This window comes from Haliaeetus albicilla, chromosome 14 (assembly GCF_947461875.1).
Source record: "Haliaeetus albicilla chromosome 14, bHalAlb1.1, whole genome shotgun sequence".
Lineage (NCBI taxonomy): Eukaryota > Metazoa > Chordata > Aves > Accipitriformes > Accipitridae > Haliaeetus > Haliaeetus albicilla.
Genome location: NC_091496.1, coordinates 13,106,096 through 13,124,790, shown reverse-complemented (window position 1 = coordinate 13,124,790; position 18,695 = coordinate 13,106,096). Strand labels below are relative to the sequence as shown.

At 38.7% G+C, this 18,695-nt stretch overlaps 1 protein-coding gene across 6 annotated transcripts in view; it reads right to left on the bottom strand.

The window, feature by feature from the left end:
* Positions 1 to 18,695, bottom strand: part of MAGI2 (membrane associated guanylate kinase, WW and PDZ domain containing 2) — a 760,905-nt gene that overhangs the window by 239,026 nt on the left and 503,184 nt on the right. For all 6 annotated transcript variants that reach the window (XM_069801726.1, XM_069801727.1, XM_069801731.1 and 3 more), the window contains 2 exons: positions 16,491 to 16,706; positions 8,222 to 8,435 (listed from right to left, as the gene is read on the bottom strand). In XM_069801726.1, the coding sequence (XP_069657827.1) occupies positions 8,222 to 8,435; positions 16,491 to 16,706 (430 nt within the window). The remainder of the gene's footprint in view (positions 1 to 8,221; positions 8,436 to 16,490; positions 16,707 to 18,695) is intronic.

Sequence of the window (18,695 nt, the reverse complement as noted above, 5' to 3'; positions counted from 1 at the left end):
TCCTCCATACCTTTTGGAAGTCAAAAACATTCAGAGTGTGGCTTTTCTTATTTAACAATGTATTATCTTCTTATTATAATTATTTGTTGGACAGTATATTATTTTACTTCAGATTTGAATATAATGGATTTGTGTTAGCAATCTGTCACTTTAAAGTACTTTGACAGATAAAGTTTCTTGTACTAACAAAGCCCTCAGACAATCTCTTGAAACACTTTTGAAGAGAATTTAGAGAATAGTTACTGACAGTAATAGCCTTAATATCTTTTGAAAACACTGCAAACTTATTCTAAATTGTGACTCCTGCAAGGTATGTAATTTGCACGTTATTATGAAAGGCATTTCAAAATGGGTATTTACTGATGTGCTGCTTCAGTGTATTTGAGGACAGCACATATGAGTTTGTTTGGGTTTTTATTGTGAATACATTACATTCAAGATGGTCCTCAATATAACAGCTTGAGCAAAAGGGACTATATGAGACAGAGAAAAACAAAGTGCACCGTAGGCAACCTGACTTCTAAAATGCTTACTCCTCCCTCCTTTTTGTATGCCTAAGATTTGCAGAACTGCAGAGCTTTTCAGATAGCACAATAATGATTTTCAAGTAATTTGTGTGTAGGGGGACAGTGACAGGAAAACAGAGCATTAAAACGGCAATTTTGCAATTCATCCTTTGTGGGGTGCTACCCAAACTTCTTGCACACATGTAGGGACAGATACAAAAGGGAGTTGTCCTCTAGCTATGGTTTGAATGGCAGCAGCTATGACTGCTAGTTTGTGTTGCCATTTCATGCTGCCAGTCTGTTAGATGTGCTCAGAGTATGTGGTCCTTAAGAGACACAGGTTTGGGAGTGCCAATCCTGTGAATCCCAGATGGCCTCGAGCAGTAGATGAGCACTTATGTACTCAGCCCAAATACAGTGGTGGCGCCTCGAGGCATTCGCAGGAGCAGAATCTTATGTAAGATTTTTTGGGGAATATATAAATGCCTAAAGTCTCCTACAGTACTTTCTGCTGTTTAAGTCACTCTCTTTGACTCAGACAGTTAATTTCTGACAAAGAATGGGCATCATCTCATGTGACTTCAGCCATCTAGAAATTACACAGCTAATTGTGTAGGATTCCTCTCTATTCAAGGGAGAGGCACCTATACAGAATAATTTACCTTACTTATCTTCCGGTGGGACTGGGGACCTAACCATATGCCCTTAGTGACATACTAGGTGCTATGGCATCTCCCAAATGGCCTGCGGCTGCCACTCCAAAAGGGTGCTGGTTCTGACAGGTTCTGTGTCATATCTGCCACATTCATGGAGATGTCTTGGGCTATTAGTATGCCTCTACAGTAGTGCTTTGGCTCAGATCAGGAGGTCACTTTTCAAGTGAATGTCTCAGTTATCTTCATTTACACACTGAGCATTCTCCCAGCTTGTAAGCTTCTTTCACTTGAATTTAAACCAGATGATACACAGCAAGAGCTCAATTAATGCACTACAAACGATTCAGAGGCATGCAGCCCATGGCACCTGAAAAGACCTAGTAGCTGTGGATGCTGGGTCATCAGCATCAAGTGTTTCACTCTGCAGTCTACTGATATTGCTAATTTAGATATGGATATGGTTTAGGTCAGAAGGAATTCAGACTAGTTTTAACTCAAATCTGGTCTCATGGACTGAGTTCAGGGGTTCAGGGTTTGGAGACGATTAAGCGCACTCCTAGAGATCAACCTTCTTTTTAGCTTCATCTGAAAGGAATCCAGTTCATGTACTCTGAAACATGAACCAAATCACAGTGTGTGGAGACAACCAGAAGATTTGCTTCAGAAGTATACTCCTGACACAAATTACATATTACTGCAGATGTACCCTTGGGTATCCGAGGGCACCTTTACTGGTAGAAGCACCTACATTTAGGCAAATTAATTCTGCTTGTATTGTTGGACAGGGTGAATTAGCCTCTGGAGGCAATTATCTCCCTCCACTGACCACAGAAAGAGTCTTGGCAACTGGTTTATATTAGATACCTAATGGTATATGGCAAGCCTGGTGAGCTGAATCTTCTAGTTCAATAAATACAAAAGAGAAAAATTATAATGCCACTACAAACATCAGAGGAAAGGTGTTGGAAGGGAAATTCTGCAGAGCAGAGCAGCAGAGACCTTTGGTGAAAGACAAGAAATAAGAAAGTAAGAAAAGACAACAGGAGTTGAGCTGGCAGTTTGACCTGGATGTCAGCATAGATAAAAACAACAAGTGAGAGCAAGGGACAATACACCACTAGTACAAACTGAGAATGTCTTTATAACATCAAAAGACAAGAGAATAAAAAAATTCAGCATTCCCCAAATTCTTTCCAGTTCTGCCATCTCCCCATTACTAATTAATTTGTCATGAGGCAAGAAAGTGGTCTCAGGAGAAGGAAACCAAGAGACATCTTTTCTGTTGCCTGTCCCACCATATGTCATGTTGAAGTCCAAAGAGCATTAGAGATCTGATCATTGTTATGCTGACCAAAACTGACCAATTCAATACAACATATAAACAAGGAAAAAGAATTACGGACATCTACGATCGTATTCACAAGAGTCCTGATGATTCAGAATTGTCCACACAATAAAGTCATACTTATACAAGATGGTTTGTTTCCCAAAGAAGAATAATCCCATCAGAAGTGAATATTAAAACAGCATGTGAAAAAAAAAAATCTTCGTCTTAATTGGTGCTTAATTAGAGTGGCAGAAATAACCGTACAACCAAAACATGGTGAGTTTCAATATTATGCACTGATACAGTGATGATGTAACATAAAAAGTGCCAAGCTAGTTTATAAGAGAGTGAGTAATTACTGCAGGATATGGAAGTAATCTTGAGCAGGTAGAAGGGTGTACTTCCACCTCAGTACTTTTAGTATCTCCTAGTACAAAAGATAAAGTTATGAAATGTAATGGTGTAGCTGGGCTTAACTAATATATCCTTCTTCGGATGGTGAACTGATGGAGCAAACAGGAACAGCTAAATATATCATGATTCTTCAGGCAAGCAAGATGTTAGGATAAACAAAAAGACTTTCCTGCCTTAAAAACTACTAAGAAGAAATACTGATCCCATTGAAGTCAGTAGCAATATTCTTAGAAACAAACTAGGTCAGGATTTTACTTTTCCAATTTGTAGCTGTACTTCTTTTCAGGTAACACCTGAAATAGCACCAGCTGTATTCAAAAACTTAATGGCTGGTTTTTACTGTGAAGAGAAGAGTCCTTGGCAGAGGCCTATTTTATAGGTGTTTTGTAGTCTTTTATGGTGCTCTCATAAAAAAAAAAGCAGCTTTAACAACTAGGAAAAGATACTGCAACAGGTCCAAGAAGCAGTGCTGACTATGCTGCTCAGAGAAGCAGGTGTTGAAGTAGGAAGAGACCGAATGTCTGACATGTACTGGAAAGTGGTTTTTTAACCTTATGTGGCCAAATTCTCCTAAAAATCACCACCACAAGTCAAAGAAGATCATCCTTTAAAGATGTATTACAGAGGTTTGAATCTATTCTAGACTTTTCTCCACTAACGAAACAATCATTAACGTAGTATAAGCAAAGGAAACCGTATGTGCTTTTGAACAGTATAGCATTAAATAGTTTTTGTCATGGGCTATGTAATATCCTTGAGACTATTCATCAAGGCTCAGTTGTAGTTCAGCTTAACGCACTGCAGCTCTTCCTGGTTTAATGTCTTACTCTCCCCACGCCCCTTCCAGAGAGCTCTGCTGCTTATAGCTGGATAGAGGGCTGGAGGGGGAGGAAAAATCAATTCTGCCTTTTATAAATCAGTATCATAATGTGTAACCAACTCTACAGGACAGTCTATAATGTAATGGTGTATGTGATGGGGTTGGAGAGTTGGGTGAGGGCTGCATTTAAGGCTGACCGCACACGATAGCAGATGCACCAAGAATCTTGGTCCTTTTGTATTCCCCTCAACACTGCACTGGACTAACACAGCAAACATCAATTGCTGGGGAACCAGCACAGCCAAAGTCTGCTGACTTTGTGAGGACAACATGATGCTTGCGTCTCTAGTATGTGGCTTGAGAGTAGTTGGCAAAGTGAGGTCTGAAGGCTATGGGGAACTGCAGCCTTTCCTTAGCCCTGGGAGAGGGAAACACTAAAAATCAGTGATGGCTACAATTTATTTAAGCATGCTGAAATAGGTCACACTCATCAGCCATATTTAAAGTAGGAAAGAAGGAGCAGAACTGGAGGTTTTTTTGGTGGTATTCCAATTTATATACAGTATTTTAATTATTACGTGTTCTCATTAGCATATGTTCTCAATGAAAGCAAATGTAGGTGATGACTCCCATTTGTGTGGTGTGTGCCTGTATTTGAAAATTGGGATTCAAATGTAAGGGAGGCTGGAAACAGCCCAAGAAATGTACTTAAGTAGCTATTCCTGAAAAACAGTGGTAAGTATTATGCAGTAGGAAGGGATGCTCTTCCTGTTCTGTCTGTGAATGCTAATATAGGTAAACATAAGGTCATGCACCTATGTCAAAAAAGGGAAAGAAAGGAATAAACAGAAGAAGCCACGCTCTAGAATACAACCATCTTCTGAATCATCCATTGAATCTAGTATTATTTTTTTTTCTCTTTAGTCCTTGAAGCAGAGGAAATTCCTTCCAGTGTGCTTTACAAAATGCTAACTGGGCCATTAATGATTAACAAATAAATAATACTGTCTACAGACAGTTATTTTTCTTCTTATGAAGTCAGTCCCTCTCTCACTGTAAATCTGCCACGTTACTTCTGATGGCAGTTTTGATAAATGAGCTCATATAAAAATTTTAGAGGTTAGTTTGAGGTGAATGAATGAAAATGCTGTCATGAAATCTAAGACCTTTGGGTATACCTGTGACAACGTCGAACTTGAGATCACTTACTGCTTGAAGTCCTAAGGGTTTAAAGGCACAATTCACATGCGCCTCAAATAAAGCAATAAAAGATGCTGCCTAGTATGACTTTTTTCAACCCATTGTGATGTACACTTTAAAAAAATGTTTGTTTTTCATCTATTATTTAATAATCTAGTAAAATCTTTACTACTGTTCGGGGAGATGTTGTTAGACAAATAGGTTTTTGTTGTCTTTTTATCTTTCTGTTTTTTTGCGAAAGCAAATGGAGTCTCTTCATGCCATTAACCAAAGTGACTTGTAAACAAAGAGGCAATTTAACAGCATCCCCACAGCATTACATTCCTGCTTAACCCTGTGAAGACTGTGCAATGTGAAAACTCCAATGATCAAAGAGTTGTTCCTTAGCTAGGATTCTAGTAAATAATCTGGTATTTTTACAGATGTGTAACTGCACTATTTTTGCAATTACATTATTCAAGAATATAATCCCAAAGGCAAGGAGCCCTTACAACAGTTGTTCTATCCAGTCTGCACCTCTGATTGATTTCTCTGCTTTACATAACATTCATTTAGTGGAAGTGAATGATAAGCATTGTCAGAACTGCAGTGTAAACCAGAGCATTTCCAGGAAAGGAAGTAAGCTGTAACATCAAAGGAATTTGAGGAGTGGAATGGCTGCTCTGTAGAGTGGCAGGGCTATTTGCATTCACTGTATTTGTTACAAAATAAACATTTATTTTCTATTAAATTGCCTGCTGCAGTGTTTACCACTGTCACAGTTTGGTGTTCTAGTGACCTACCTATCGTCCCATCCTCCACCCCCAAACATATCTCAGGTTTTTGTCACAACAAGAGAAATAAAAGTGCCACATAATTCAGTATGCTTTCTGTCAGAGCATTCAATATGTGCAGAAAAATTAAATTTGGGAGTGAGGTAAGAAGGAAACAAGGGTTTCAGCTAGCCCTGAGGTCATCCTGGTTCTCTGCTTGCTTGGGCAAAGTTACTATAATTATTCTTTTCCTAGATTAAGCACATTTTTGCCCTCTTCAGCAAAGACACATTTTAATAGTTACTGCTCTTTTCAGCCTTGTGCATGCCAGAAGCTATAGTTGGTCATGCCAGTGTTCATGAAAAATCATGTGCACAAACTTTAATCTTATAATTTATTTACTCTTCATGTGATAGTCATAAAATTTTACATGAAATAAGAGACTTAAAGCAGAATTGACACCACCAAAAGTTATTTTTACCTACTAATAATCAGAATAATGGCTAACACTCCAAATTGTTTGAGGCAATTGTTTCCTTAAAGCAAACATAAATGCTACTGCTACCTCTGTAGCAGTGTTCTGCTGATGAAGATGTTGTTTTTTACTTTCTCTTTTTTTTGTGGAACATGATGTTATATGAACTCACTCATTTGCTGTGTTCTTATTCCGGTAATGTGTATTAATGACAGCACTAAGAGAAGAAAGAACTTTCATGTCCATTTGTTCAATGAGTTGGCTAATTAGCAACAGGTATGTATAGCTTACAAACAGGAAAAAGTTTCTACACATAATTAATTGTCCTTATTGTCGACTCATTTATTTTATTATTTCTGAATACAGCATGGCCTCCCTTTACTCTGTACTAGCTAGTTTTTAGCCCACCTATCTTTCTTTTCTTAAATTGGCAAAAGCTCAGCCTTCTCCACCTCTGTCCACATAAAGAAGAGCACATAAGGAAGTTAAGCCAACATGGCTTCACTAATGGCAAATCGTGCCTGACAAATTTGGTGGCCTTTTATAACAGGGTTACAGCATTGGTGGATAAGGGAAGAGCAATGCATGTCATCTACCTGGACTTGTGCAAAGTATTTCATGCTGTCCTGCATGGCATCCTTGTCTCTAAATTGTAGAGACATTGGTTTGATGGATGGACCACTTGGTGGATAAGGAATTGGCTGGATGGTCACACTGAAAGAGTTGCGGTCAAGGGCTTGATGTCCAACTGGAGAGCAGTGATGAGTGGCGTTCTGCAGGGGTTGGTATTGGGACCAGCGCTGTTTAACATCTTTGCTGGCGACATGGACAGTGGGACTGAGTGCACCCTCAGCAAGTTTGCTGACAACACCAAGCTGTGTGGTGCGGTCGACATGCTGGAGGGAATTGATGCCAACCAGACGCAGCTTGACAGACTTGAGAGGTGGGCCTGTGCGAACCTCAGGAAGTTCAACAAGGCCAAGTGCAAGGTCCTGCACATGGGTTGGGGCAATCCCAAGCACAAATAGAGCCTGGGCAATAAGTGGATTAAGAGCAGCCCTGCAGAGAAGGACTTGGGGCTGCTGATTGATGAGAAGCTCAACATGACCCGGCAATGCACGTTTGCAGCCCAGAAAGCCAACCATATCCTGGGCTGCATCAAGAGAAGTGTGACCAGCAAGTCGAGGGAGGTGATTCTCCCCCTCTGTTCCGCTCTTGTGAGACCCCCACCTGGAGAACTGTGTTCAGCTCTGGGGCCCCCAACATAAGAAGGACATGGACCTGCTGGAGCAGGTCCAGAGGAGGGAAATGAAGATGATCAGAGGGCTGGAGCACTTCTATGAGGACAGGCTGAGACAGTTGACGTTGTTCTGCCTGGAGAAGAGAAACCTCTGAGGAGACCTTGTAGCAGCCTTCGAGTACCTAAAGGGGGCCTACAAGAAAGCTGGAGAGGGTCTTTTTTACAAGGGCATGTAGTGATAGGACAAGGGGTAATGGAGTTAAACTGAAAGAGGGTAGATTTAGATTAGATATAAGGAAGAAGTTCTTCACTGTGAGGGTGGTGAGGCACTGGCACAGGTTGCCCAGAGAGGTTGCAGATGCCCCATCCCTGGAAGTGTTCAAGGCCAGGTTGGATGGGGCTTTGAGCAACCTGGTCTAATGGAAGGTGTCCCTGCCCATGGCAGGGGGGTTGAAACTAAATGGTCTTTAAGGTCCCTTCCAATCCAAATCGTTCTATGATTCTATGATCCTATGATAAAAACCCAGTGATTGTGCTACTTTCCCATAAGCATCAGAACAGCAGAAAAGCGTTGCTTTCAACACAAGAAACAACAGCTTTAATTGCTGCCATCGAAGTGCTAAGCAGTCCAGTTACCTATCCTAAAAACCAGCATGCTTCAATGTAAGTCAGTAATGTAGGGATTGCCACAGGCTCTCAGGAGCATTGACAGGCAGAATATGCCTGCTGTTTTAATGAGAAGGAGTGCAATGCTCCACTCCACCATACAAACCATTTCCCCACCCAGTTAAATACGACACAGCTATTAGAAAAAGAAGAAATAAGACTCACTCAATAAAGTAGACTTCCCCCTTTTCTGTATAAGCCATTTCCCAGTTATCAGGCAGTGGGCCCAAGTCATCATTCTCTTCAGGTTTAGTCTGCTTTGTTACATCCATATCCTCCTTTGCTTCTTCAGGCTGAGTATATCCTGGTGCAGTACAAGGTTGGGTGGAAGATGCCTCACCTGAGACACCTGTACTCTTCTCTTCATGTTCACTTGATTCTACAAGAGAGAAAAATTACAGGTTTTGCATATCCAAGTTGAAGGTGGAGAATTTACCAGGTGCAAGTCTCCAAGGAATACTCTATGAACTGCAAGTCTTGAAATAAAGAGAAGAATTCTGTTGGGTTTACACAAGGGTCCCTCTGATGATGCATTTTATATAGAACACAATAAAAGAAAATAAAGCAATAAAACCAAACTAAACCAAGAAACTAATAAAGAGCTAAGAAACAAGCCAAAGAGTTCTGGCTTGTTCTGTCCTGGGAGTCCTTCCAGACCAGCAGTTAGCGCTGAGCAGAAGGGAGCTTCATATCCAGCAATGCTACTGTCTTATGTCTTAACTTTTAAAACTATACACGCATAAAGCAACTACCCTGCTGTTTTACTACAGACAACAGATCCTTTTTAGTTAAAAAAGTATATACACTAACTGCTTTACCTATATCCATACATTGAAGAAATCAATATGACATCCATCAACTCATAGCAAGATATTAACTGTATAGAAAGTGGTTGTGATTTCATTACGGATATAATCTGTGGGAGACTTAGTTTCCCAGAGCCAATGACAAATACTTCCTATACCCAACGTGGTTGTGTCTCACTGTGACCAAGAATATATTCAGGAAATACTCTTCCTTTACTATCTCTTTTTCAGTACTTGATCTTTCACTTTTTATTGATTTTACCTTCCATAAAGTCAGAAATTAAAAAATGTGTCCAGCAGTATCTCTACCACTATCAGTTCCCACAGAGCAGTCCACATACTTTAGCTAAACAAGTGCAGTAAAACTTAGCGATAGTTGTTAAAACATCTGCTGAACACAAACATAACACAAAACCACAAAGATACCTCAAAAAAAAAAAAAAAATCAGCTAAATAGGGACCAGGTTTGCAGTATTAGGAGTCTACATGTGCCTTATCCACACTGCTGAACACTTACCTCCACACTGAAGTCTACATGTTCACCTGCATGAATGAATATCACATAGCAGGGCTTCCATGCACACAACTTTTAATGACAGTGGAGAAAATGCAATCTTTTCTTGACTACTACTAGCTCAAACAGAGGATGGTTGAGAGAACTTGTCCTACTAAAGAAAGAGATTCCTTCATCCTTGGAGGTGAATAAATTTGGTTGACTGGTCTACTAGGTATGTGTTTGTAAGCTGTGTTTTATCATATGGTCTATCTATCATTGAAAAAATGGGGCAGGAACCTGTTGTCTCAGTGGACAACAGAAGCTCTCATCCTTGGATCCTTTTTTTCTGTTGCACTTAAATGAAGCCTGATCTCATTGAAAAAGTAGTCAGACCCCTACTTTTGGCCCAATGAACTGCAACTAAAATAAATTCACAATTTTAATGTAGCGACTGAATCTCCACTGACTATGATGGGATCCTAGTCAGATGGCTGAAATGACCCTACCTGTTAAGTTAGGTAAACCAAATTCAGTCCTACTTAGGCTAGTTGCTCAGTTGCTACATAGTTAAAATGAGGGGAAATGAATCTGAGACCTAGTGAGCATGGCTTTACATTAGGTTATGTGAAGACTAATGATATAAGCTCACCAAGAGATATAAATCATAGGCACACAATGAATATCAGAAGAGAACTGAGAACAAACTGTGAACTTGTACACCAGTATTTAATCAAAATGGGACATATTTGGTGTAATAGAGACTAGGCTGAGACTACTATAGCTTGTTCATAAAGATAGGTAAGAAATGAAGTAAGTTTGTATGATTTTGTATCATCAAAAGTGTATATACACTTGCTCTGACTAATGCTGTATGGACTATATCGAAGTCTGTGGATAATTATAAAAAAAGAAAGGAGAAAATATGTTTTTAAAAGAAGTCAACAATGTAGTCTGCAATAAAGTTCAAGAAGATGATAATTTCTTAAATGAGCTAACAGTGCATCCAGAGCATGGAACTATGCAGATACTTGTGTGAAGCATGTAGGAGGTGGAAGACCACTTGGGTGAAATCATCTCATTTGTGATGCTTAGGACAACAAGAAAGAAGAACAAGAAAAAAATTAATAACAATGGTCTTAAACCCCCAGATTTTAATAAACTCACAGAATTAATAAATTCAATGTTATGGCAAGCAATGGTAAGGGAAAAGAGAGAGAGAGAGAGGAGAGTTCAGGAGAACTGCTAAAGATTAAATAAACAATACTAAGAATGCAAGCACAAATTATTCTAATGAAAAATAAAAATAGTAAGTATAATCAGAGATAATTTTGATTAAGCCATGACTTTTCAATAGTCTGCTACTTGAGATAGAATTGTACAAAAGGTAGAATCTGTAGCACAGATGTGGTGACATTGCTGTGTCTTGGGATTTTACAGTATCTGTAATATGTGTTCTTCCTCAAGATATTATTTTCAACAGGTCTGAAGAGGTCAGATCCTTGATTTTCAATAACTGTATTAACAAATCCCAGACATCATGATGGCAGAAAAAATGTGAAAATTAAGCCTTGAGGATTAGAAGAGATACTTTGAGCTTGTCTAAGACAGAGATTGCTATCAAAATATAGCACGCAAAAAAGGAACCTGATGCTTATTTAACAACTTAAAAATATAATTATTTTAAAGCCAATCTCATGAATTATCAATTAATGGACCATTAGGTTTTAATAGCTTACTTTGATAATGGAGAAGGCATCATGATGACTAAAACCCAAGCAATTAAGGTAGAATTGCCTAATGCCATTTAAGAACATTAAGTTTTACACAATGGACATCCTAGTCACACTTATCTGGAACACAGCCCTACGGTGTCATCTCATCTTTTGTTATATGTATCTATCATTCATATACTCCAGGTAAGGTAGATATTCACCTTACTGGTTTTCTTTCTGCTAATATATATTCATATATAATGTTTGATATGATAAAAACCAGGAGCTCTGGTTTAAAACTAGCAGTGTCTTAAATGTACAAATTAAGTTTGAAATACTACAGTAACACACTGTGAGCACAAATACTTATCTTCAGACAATATATGATATTAAAAAAATCTTCAAATTGTACCATAATATGAGTCCAGAAGTATTTTTGTCACTAAAAAAAAAAAAAAAAAATCAATTTACTTTACATCAATGAAATAGCCTACTAGAGCTGCTGTCTCACTACAAAACAGATTACATGGTCCAGTTTTCAAAAGCAGTTTAGTACAGTATCTTCAGTGTCCTGGGAAGTGACAGAATAGGCACCAGTAAAGCACCAGCAAGTTATTGCACATGTGGAATACAAAAAACTTTGAGAACAAGACAATGTGTATGTTAAAAGTACCTACTTATCATTAAATACTCTAAGTTCATCTCTGTAGTACTCCAACTCCAAATATCAGCAGTTAAAATATTACTGGTTGATATGACATATTCTCTATACAGTTCTTAGACAATATGGTGACCATTTTTTAAAAATAACTGGTAGTTATGTTGTGATAGTCTCAGAATTTGAGCCTTCATCAATGCTGTTCCTTGCACTTTAAATTGTTTCTATTATTTACAGTCTACCTCTTGAAATTTGCCATCTAATCATGTAAGAGGACCTCGTCACTTTATTCCTTTATCTTAATGCTGCAGATTATTCATGCAGTAAAGTTTAAAAAGTTATTCTTTTCTTCCAAAAGAACCAACTCAGATGACCTAAGCAATATCAGCAGAGAACAAATTAAAGGAAATATTATTAAATAGTTATTTATGGAGTGGTTTTAGCAGCTCTCAACAAAAATATTGCAGCTCTTTATACCCTTATTATATCTAAATGACTAATTTGTTAAATTTTGCATAGGAAACAGTGCATCCATTTTAAATGACTGTTGGATACAAGAGTAGTCTAATTCATGTTTGCTGAGCTATGTGCATCTATTTTCTTGAGAAAATATCACTCTGCAGCCTTGGAGCTGTTCCCTTTCCCACAGAGCTGTACGCATATTTGGCTTTTGGTGCTTTGCATGGAGGCACTGTTACCACTGACTACTAACACAACAAGAACTAGGAGCTGATGTGGGGGAAGGAAAACAGGACACGTGGAGACTGGGAGAGCATAGGGTATTCTGTAGGTCATAGGTTGCGACCTAGCTGTGATAAACTGAGTTTAGAGAACACACCTACAACAGAAATATCAATGGATATCAACTTCTGTATTTTTTAAAATCTCATGGCTCTTGGATGCCATGTGTATAATTTTCATGCCCCTGGCTGTCTTTGCTGTGTAATAATAAAAGAGTAAACTCAACCTGTTGCCTGGGACTACTGCACCTTGCGTGGTGATTGATGGCACTGGGACTCTACCCTTTTGCTTCATTATCAACCTAAGGCATGGAATGATAATTCTGAAATTTTATGTCATATCTTATCCCTCAATTAATTTGAGCCTGCCAGAACTTTCATTCTCTGGGTGCAACTTATCATTGCTCAAGTAATATCAGAATAATGCACATACATAAGCATTCTTTCAATGTTAGAGTGGTTCTTCTGGAGTTTGGATGATAAACAATCAGTCAGAAGTGTGAAGCAAATGTGACATAACCAACACAGTGTCAAATCATGATGCTGGTTGTGAAGGAGACTGACAATTCTCTGCAGACATGAACAGCAACAGCAGTGAAAACCGAATGTCTGACAAACAGGTTGCAATTTGACCAAGACTCTTTTTACCTCTTTTGTCAAAGAATCAGTTTTACAGAAATTGTTCATTTCAATGCAGTGTCCATCAAGAAAGGCTTCTCGCGTGGAAGATGTCTCACACAAACCAGTGAATGGCAGAGACCCAACCTAGAGCAGCCAGAAGTCCAGTAACGTGGGCAATTGCACTAGGTGTGAAAAACCCAGTGCTAACTCTAGACTTGGCCATCTTAACAGCTAATCTATAGATTGTGTCTCTCATATGCTGCTTGGCAAATAGCAGGATTCTTCATTTAAATTTAGCCATCTAGGCCTTTGTGTATCTGTAGGCTGAGTTAAGCATTCCAGATTCTAGAGGTGATCCCCTAAAATGGGTATCTAAAACAGCTATGGTGTCTTACTCTTTGGAATTGCCTCTTTCTCCTTACTTTATATAAAGAGAGCAGAAACAAGTAGCTCAAACAAAAAGTAAGGCATTTAGGCATATAATTTACTAAAGCTGGTTGAAATAAAACCCATCTCCCAATTAATACTATTCTGTCCTGAGACAACTTGATCCAGGATGGAAGACTGAGAGTGCTCCATTCTAAAATGGCCAAAAGCCCCATTCTGAAGAATTGAGAAGGATTCCTGTTGGGTTCTGGGCTGAGGACAGGTGACAAAAATCAGAAAGAATAAACACGTTGTGCAGCACAAATTGACAAGAAGACAATTATGGATCATGGTTGAAGATCTCCAGTCTGTCCATATACAACTGTATGAGGGGAATCTGATGGCCTATGAAGCAAGGTATGTGGAAGTGAATTAATGAAAAATTGATTCCTACTAATAAAGCCCAACAGATGCACAGATTATCTCAACAGACACTGAAAAGTGGTCTGAAAAATCAGACCAAAAGCACAAAGATCTTTGCAACTACAAATGTCACCTATTGATCTGATAAAGATGGGTTTATTTTCTTCAGATTCATCTTAGATCTGTTACAATTTCAACCTAGCAGTCCTAGGTGTTAACAGCAGTCCTTTGAGTTGCCAGACTCTGATACCTTTGGCAGTTAAAAAGCCATTAAGTTGCTGAGCATCTATAAAAAATGTGCCAGTGTTTCAGATGTCCCATGAGTCCTATGTTTAATAAAAGACTCCCGTTAGAAGTGAAGCATTTCAAACAGAATACACTTTCTAAAAGAACTGGAAATAACAAATAACCCACCCTCCTTGCTTCTTTATAAAAACTAGATTTCTCCCTCCACCAAGAGTTTAAAAAAAAAAAAAAATTTGACATATTCTGGTTTTCCTGATTGTTCAAAGACACAAACTACAAATGCACACACATTTTAGAGGTAGCTAAGACTCTGTCAGCACACACAGAAATTGACTGCAGTAACAGGGTCCGTGGGAGCTACAGTGCCCAACAAAGGCAACACAGCATGTATGTACAGAGCTGCTTTGCTACAATCCCCAAAGTCCTCAATCAGTGTAACTGAACAACAAAACCCTGCTTATGAAACCATGAGAGCCAACACAAGCACTGCTTGTTCTGCTGGCCACACCTACAGGAATTACTTTGTGGGGGGTGAAGAGGGGGAGGAAGGGGGCTGTCTTACACCAATGCTCCTGTATTTCATTTTGTAACACAGCACATGCTGTTCCTTGGGTGCTGCCTAGTCATCGTTCACATAGAATTTGCCTGGGAGAAGAAAACTATAGGTGTACAATGCAAGGAGAAAAAGCAGGTAAACATTGCCTCTTGATCCAGTTCGAGCTGAAACATATTGCCCTGGAAATTACACCTCAGCAATTGGTCCGTTATGTGGCACATTCTGAACAACTGCAAAGTGATCTTTCTAATGATTTCTGCAATACACATCAGAGACCAAATCCTGCCTTTGCCTCTTTCGCTGTGAAAGTATCCTGGCAACAGAGCCAGTGCTGATGTTTTACGTAAGGATTTCTGGGCTTCATCCTTTTCTGCTTAGCTGTGTAGGAAAGGCACTAAGCATCAGAGCATTGTCGGCAGATACGCTGTTGTGTGCAAGTGATGAGCAAGGCTCATACAGCGTGTGGTGGTAACGGCCAGGGAGTAATGCTGCAGCCCTTTGGCGAGCCAAGAGGGGAGAACGAGATCCACTCTCACCCCACCGCTCCCTGCCACCCCCCTTGTACACAGGGATGGATTCTGCAATGGAATTTGCCCTTACATGTATTGTTAGGCAACAACTACAGAAAAGCATGTGGCAAATACATCCCTCATGCGAAGATATTCAATTCGATATACTTTCTAATGCAGTAGGAGAAAAAAAAGTACATATAGAATCTGCAGTACGAAAATCTTTTTTACAGTGCTTAGAAGATTAGGTAATGGATTTTTTGTTTCACATTAACCTATACATATAGAGAACTTGCAATATTCCATTTTATTTTCTCATTCATATGATTGTCACTACAGACTTCTACTGCAATAATTTGTTTCTGCATTTCTAAGTAAGTTCACCAAAAAGGATTCACAGAATTATTTCTCAGAGAGATATAAAAGTCTGAATTCTGTAATTTCCTACTTCAACAACACCACCAACAAAATTTCTTAAATGGTATTTCAGAATGAAAACGATTAAGTACTGTAAAATGATGACTTGCTGAAATGCTGATTACCTGCTTGGGAAAAGGCTGGAGTGCTATCACTCAGGATACTAGTCAGTATCTTGAGCCCCTTTTTTTCTGAAGAACTATGCTCCAAGAGGTAAAACAACAGCTGCCTTTTAGGACTAGACATCTGAACCTTTATCAGCTTTATGCAGGCTCTGGAACATTGCTGAAAAGGGTCCTTCCTGACAGTATTGCCAGCTAAGTTTCATCAGCACTGTCAAAAATTCGTTTATATGATGACAACTTTATTCTTCCACAATATTGCTAAGATTTCATAACAATTTACCAAAGTTCACTTCATAACGTAGCCAACACTCTTGTGAGTATCACCATTTGAGAACAAGGAGACCTGAAACACAGAGACTAGATTCATTTGACCAAATTGCAGTTCTCTAGACTCCCTCTATAGTCAATGGAGAGAAATAGGCACTTGTGATTGATTTCCTAACCTAGAAATCTAAAACAGGTCACATGAACTGTATTCAGAAAGTAGGTGTTTTTCTCTTTGGTCTTTAAAGAGGCTTCAAAGGGACTAGTTCAGAGACAGGTATCTTTACGGCAGCTGAGGTAAGTGAGATGACTCCCCAAAACGGAGGTTAAGTAATTTGTTTTAGGCTTCAGAGAAATCCTGTTATTTAAGATTCCTGGCTTTCAGTCTTGCAAGAACATCCTTACCTGAACATGCATATTCTCACTGCAGAAGGAGGTAACTGAGGACTCTGTGAATAACAGAAACGCATTGCAAAGTAAGAAGGAAGAACAGACCTGGTGTTACTGTCACGTCATTTCCATTGACCACAGGTCTTTCTTCCTCTTCTTCCTCTGGTGGTTCAATACCTGTCTTCTCCATATTGCTCACAGACTTATTCCTTTTACGTTTGCCTTCAGCCCCGGGACTGGCACCTGGGAGGATCTGATCTGTTACATTTAACAGCAGTGGAGCTGGTTCTGCTGGAGGCTTTGGAGTACCGTAATAGTTGTCTGGAAAGAAAAGAAAAGGAATATCACATAAATTTGGAGAAATACGTATGCTGCTGCTGCTTCTTTTGCCTTAGATTAATGGGATAATGTGAGGTAGGATCTGGTTCATCAGCTAATATAAAGATTAGTTCAAAATGTTAAATATTCACCTTTCATGAAATGCTAATTAATTTTCTTGGTGTAACACTAGTGATCAAATCATGCTCACAAGTATATACCATATTAGGACTTCCTGAAACTTTAACAGGGTAAATTAATATTCCTCTCATGCAAATACCTGACAAATAGGCAGCATACCAGAGCTGTTTGCTTATTTCAAACTGTTAGTTAGGACAAATTACTTTTGCAACATTTATGCCACAATACAAGTTTTTGAAGGATCAAAAGGACCATAAAAGTATTGGCTATTCACTGTGTTATGTCATTTTCACCCCCCCAAATCCTCTCATCTGCTTAGAAAGTAAATAATCATTGAATGATTCAGAGATTTGCAGTATTCAGTAATGCTTGCACTATCTCACTTTTCCTATTTGTCAAATTTTTGCTATTCATGAGCTCCAGATTTTAACGGTTAATGCTAATGTATTTTCAAAGAAAGTTGAAACCTTATGCTTTACGGCTTAAAATTATCTCAGAGTACTAAGGAATTCTGAGAAGACTAAAGGTGGCTGACAGATCACCCTCTATTTGTCTTTCATGAAATTACTGGCAACTTCCTCTGAATCACCTACTTTCTGTCAGAAGGATTATTAGATTAGATGGACCATGGTCTCCTCTTATCTATTAATATCTGTATGTTTGCATTTCTAGCACATCTGGTCTGAAAACTGGTTTCTTACTGACACCTCAAATTTGTCTTCAAAAATATGGTTAAAAATAAAATATTAAAATAATTAAATAAAAGAATATAAAAAAATGAGCAACTCCTCTCTAAAAAAAAACCATGAAGACTACTATAAGACATAAAGATAAGAACATGCTATTTATGCAGAGTTATCTTTTTTCATCTGCAAGTTGCATTGAAGGGCAGTGAACATGATGCCTTACAAGTAGATTTTCAGCAGTTAGTATGGGAAACTAAAAATACTATCCAGCTCTGAGAAACGTTTCCAAAGCAAAAAGTACCTATGTAAGGATATTAAGTTGCTGAAGGTATTTGTAGACCATATGACCATTTTTTATTTCTTATCCCACAACTTAGGGCTTCTGCATGATGAAATAATACTAGCAACTGGCAAAAATTATTTTAACCACATATGAGTGTGACACAGATAAAGAAATATCTTGTATCTGCACAGTAAACCATCATAAGATGCATTTTGCAGGCAAAGTAAAAATTGTTTCTGGTACTAGTATTCTTGTGTGTTTCCAATGAATTACAATGTTCAGCCACATGACCACGTCAATAAAGGTAAGTAAGTAATTGAGCAGTCTTGCAACAACTGAATACTCTATGAATTTTTTGCAGTGGTTTAACAAAACGATATTTGACATTTCTGTAATTGTAATACACTAGAAAAATCTACTGTGTTAAATGGCCCTTGTACTCACTCTGGGCTTAGGGATGGCACAATGAAAAACTCACTCGCTGAAGATTTTCTTTGGATTTTATGAGATGGCAGCAGGTTTAACACAGAGCCCCGAGGCCAGTAGAGCAATGGTTGTACCTTTGGATGGATGGCTGTGACCTGCTCTCCCACAGTCTGCAGGAGGACTCTCTGACTCCCAGGGTTAAAGCAGGAGAGCAGGATTTAGGGTCTAAGGGAGGGAAGGGAAATCTACACCGATGCACTTGCAAAATTGTATGTCCAAAATATGTCAAAATCAGATCTGGTCACATGTCTGAAATACTACATATTTTGAAAAAAGGATTCCTCAATTTAAAAAATACCTTCTTTTACCAGTCTGAAAGTTAATCAGTGATACAGGTGCCGTAAGCTTCACAAAACTTGTGAAGTATGCACTGATTTCCACTGATTTCATAAATGC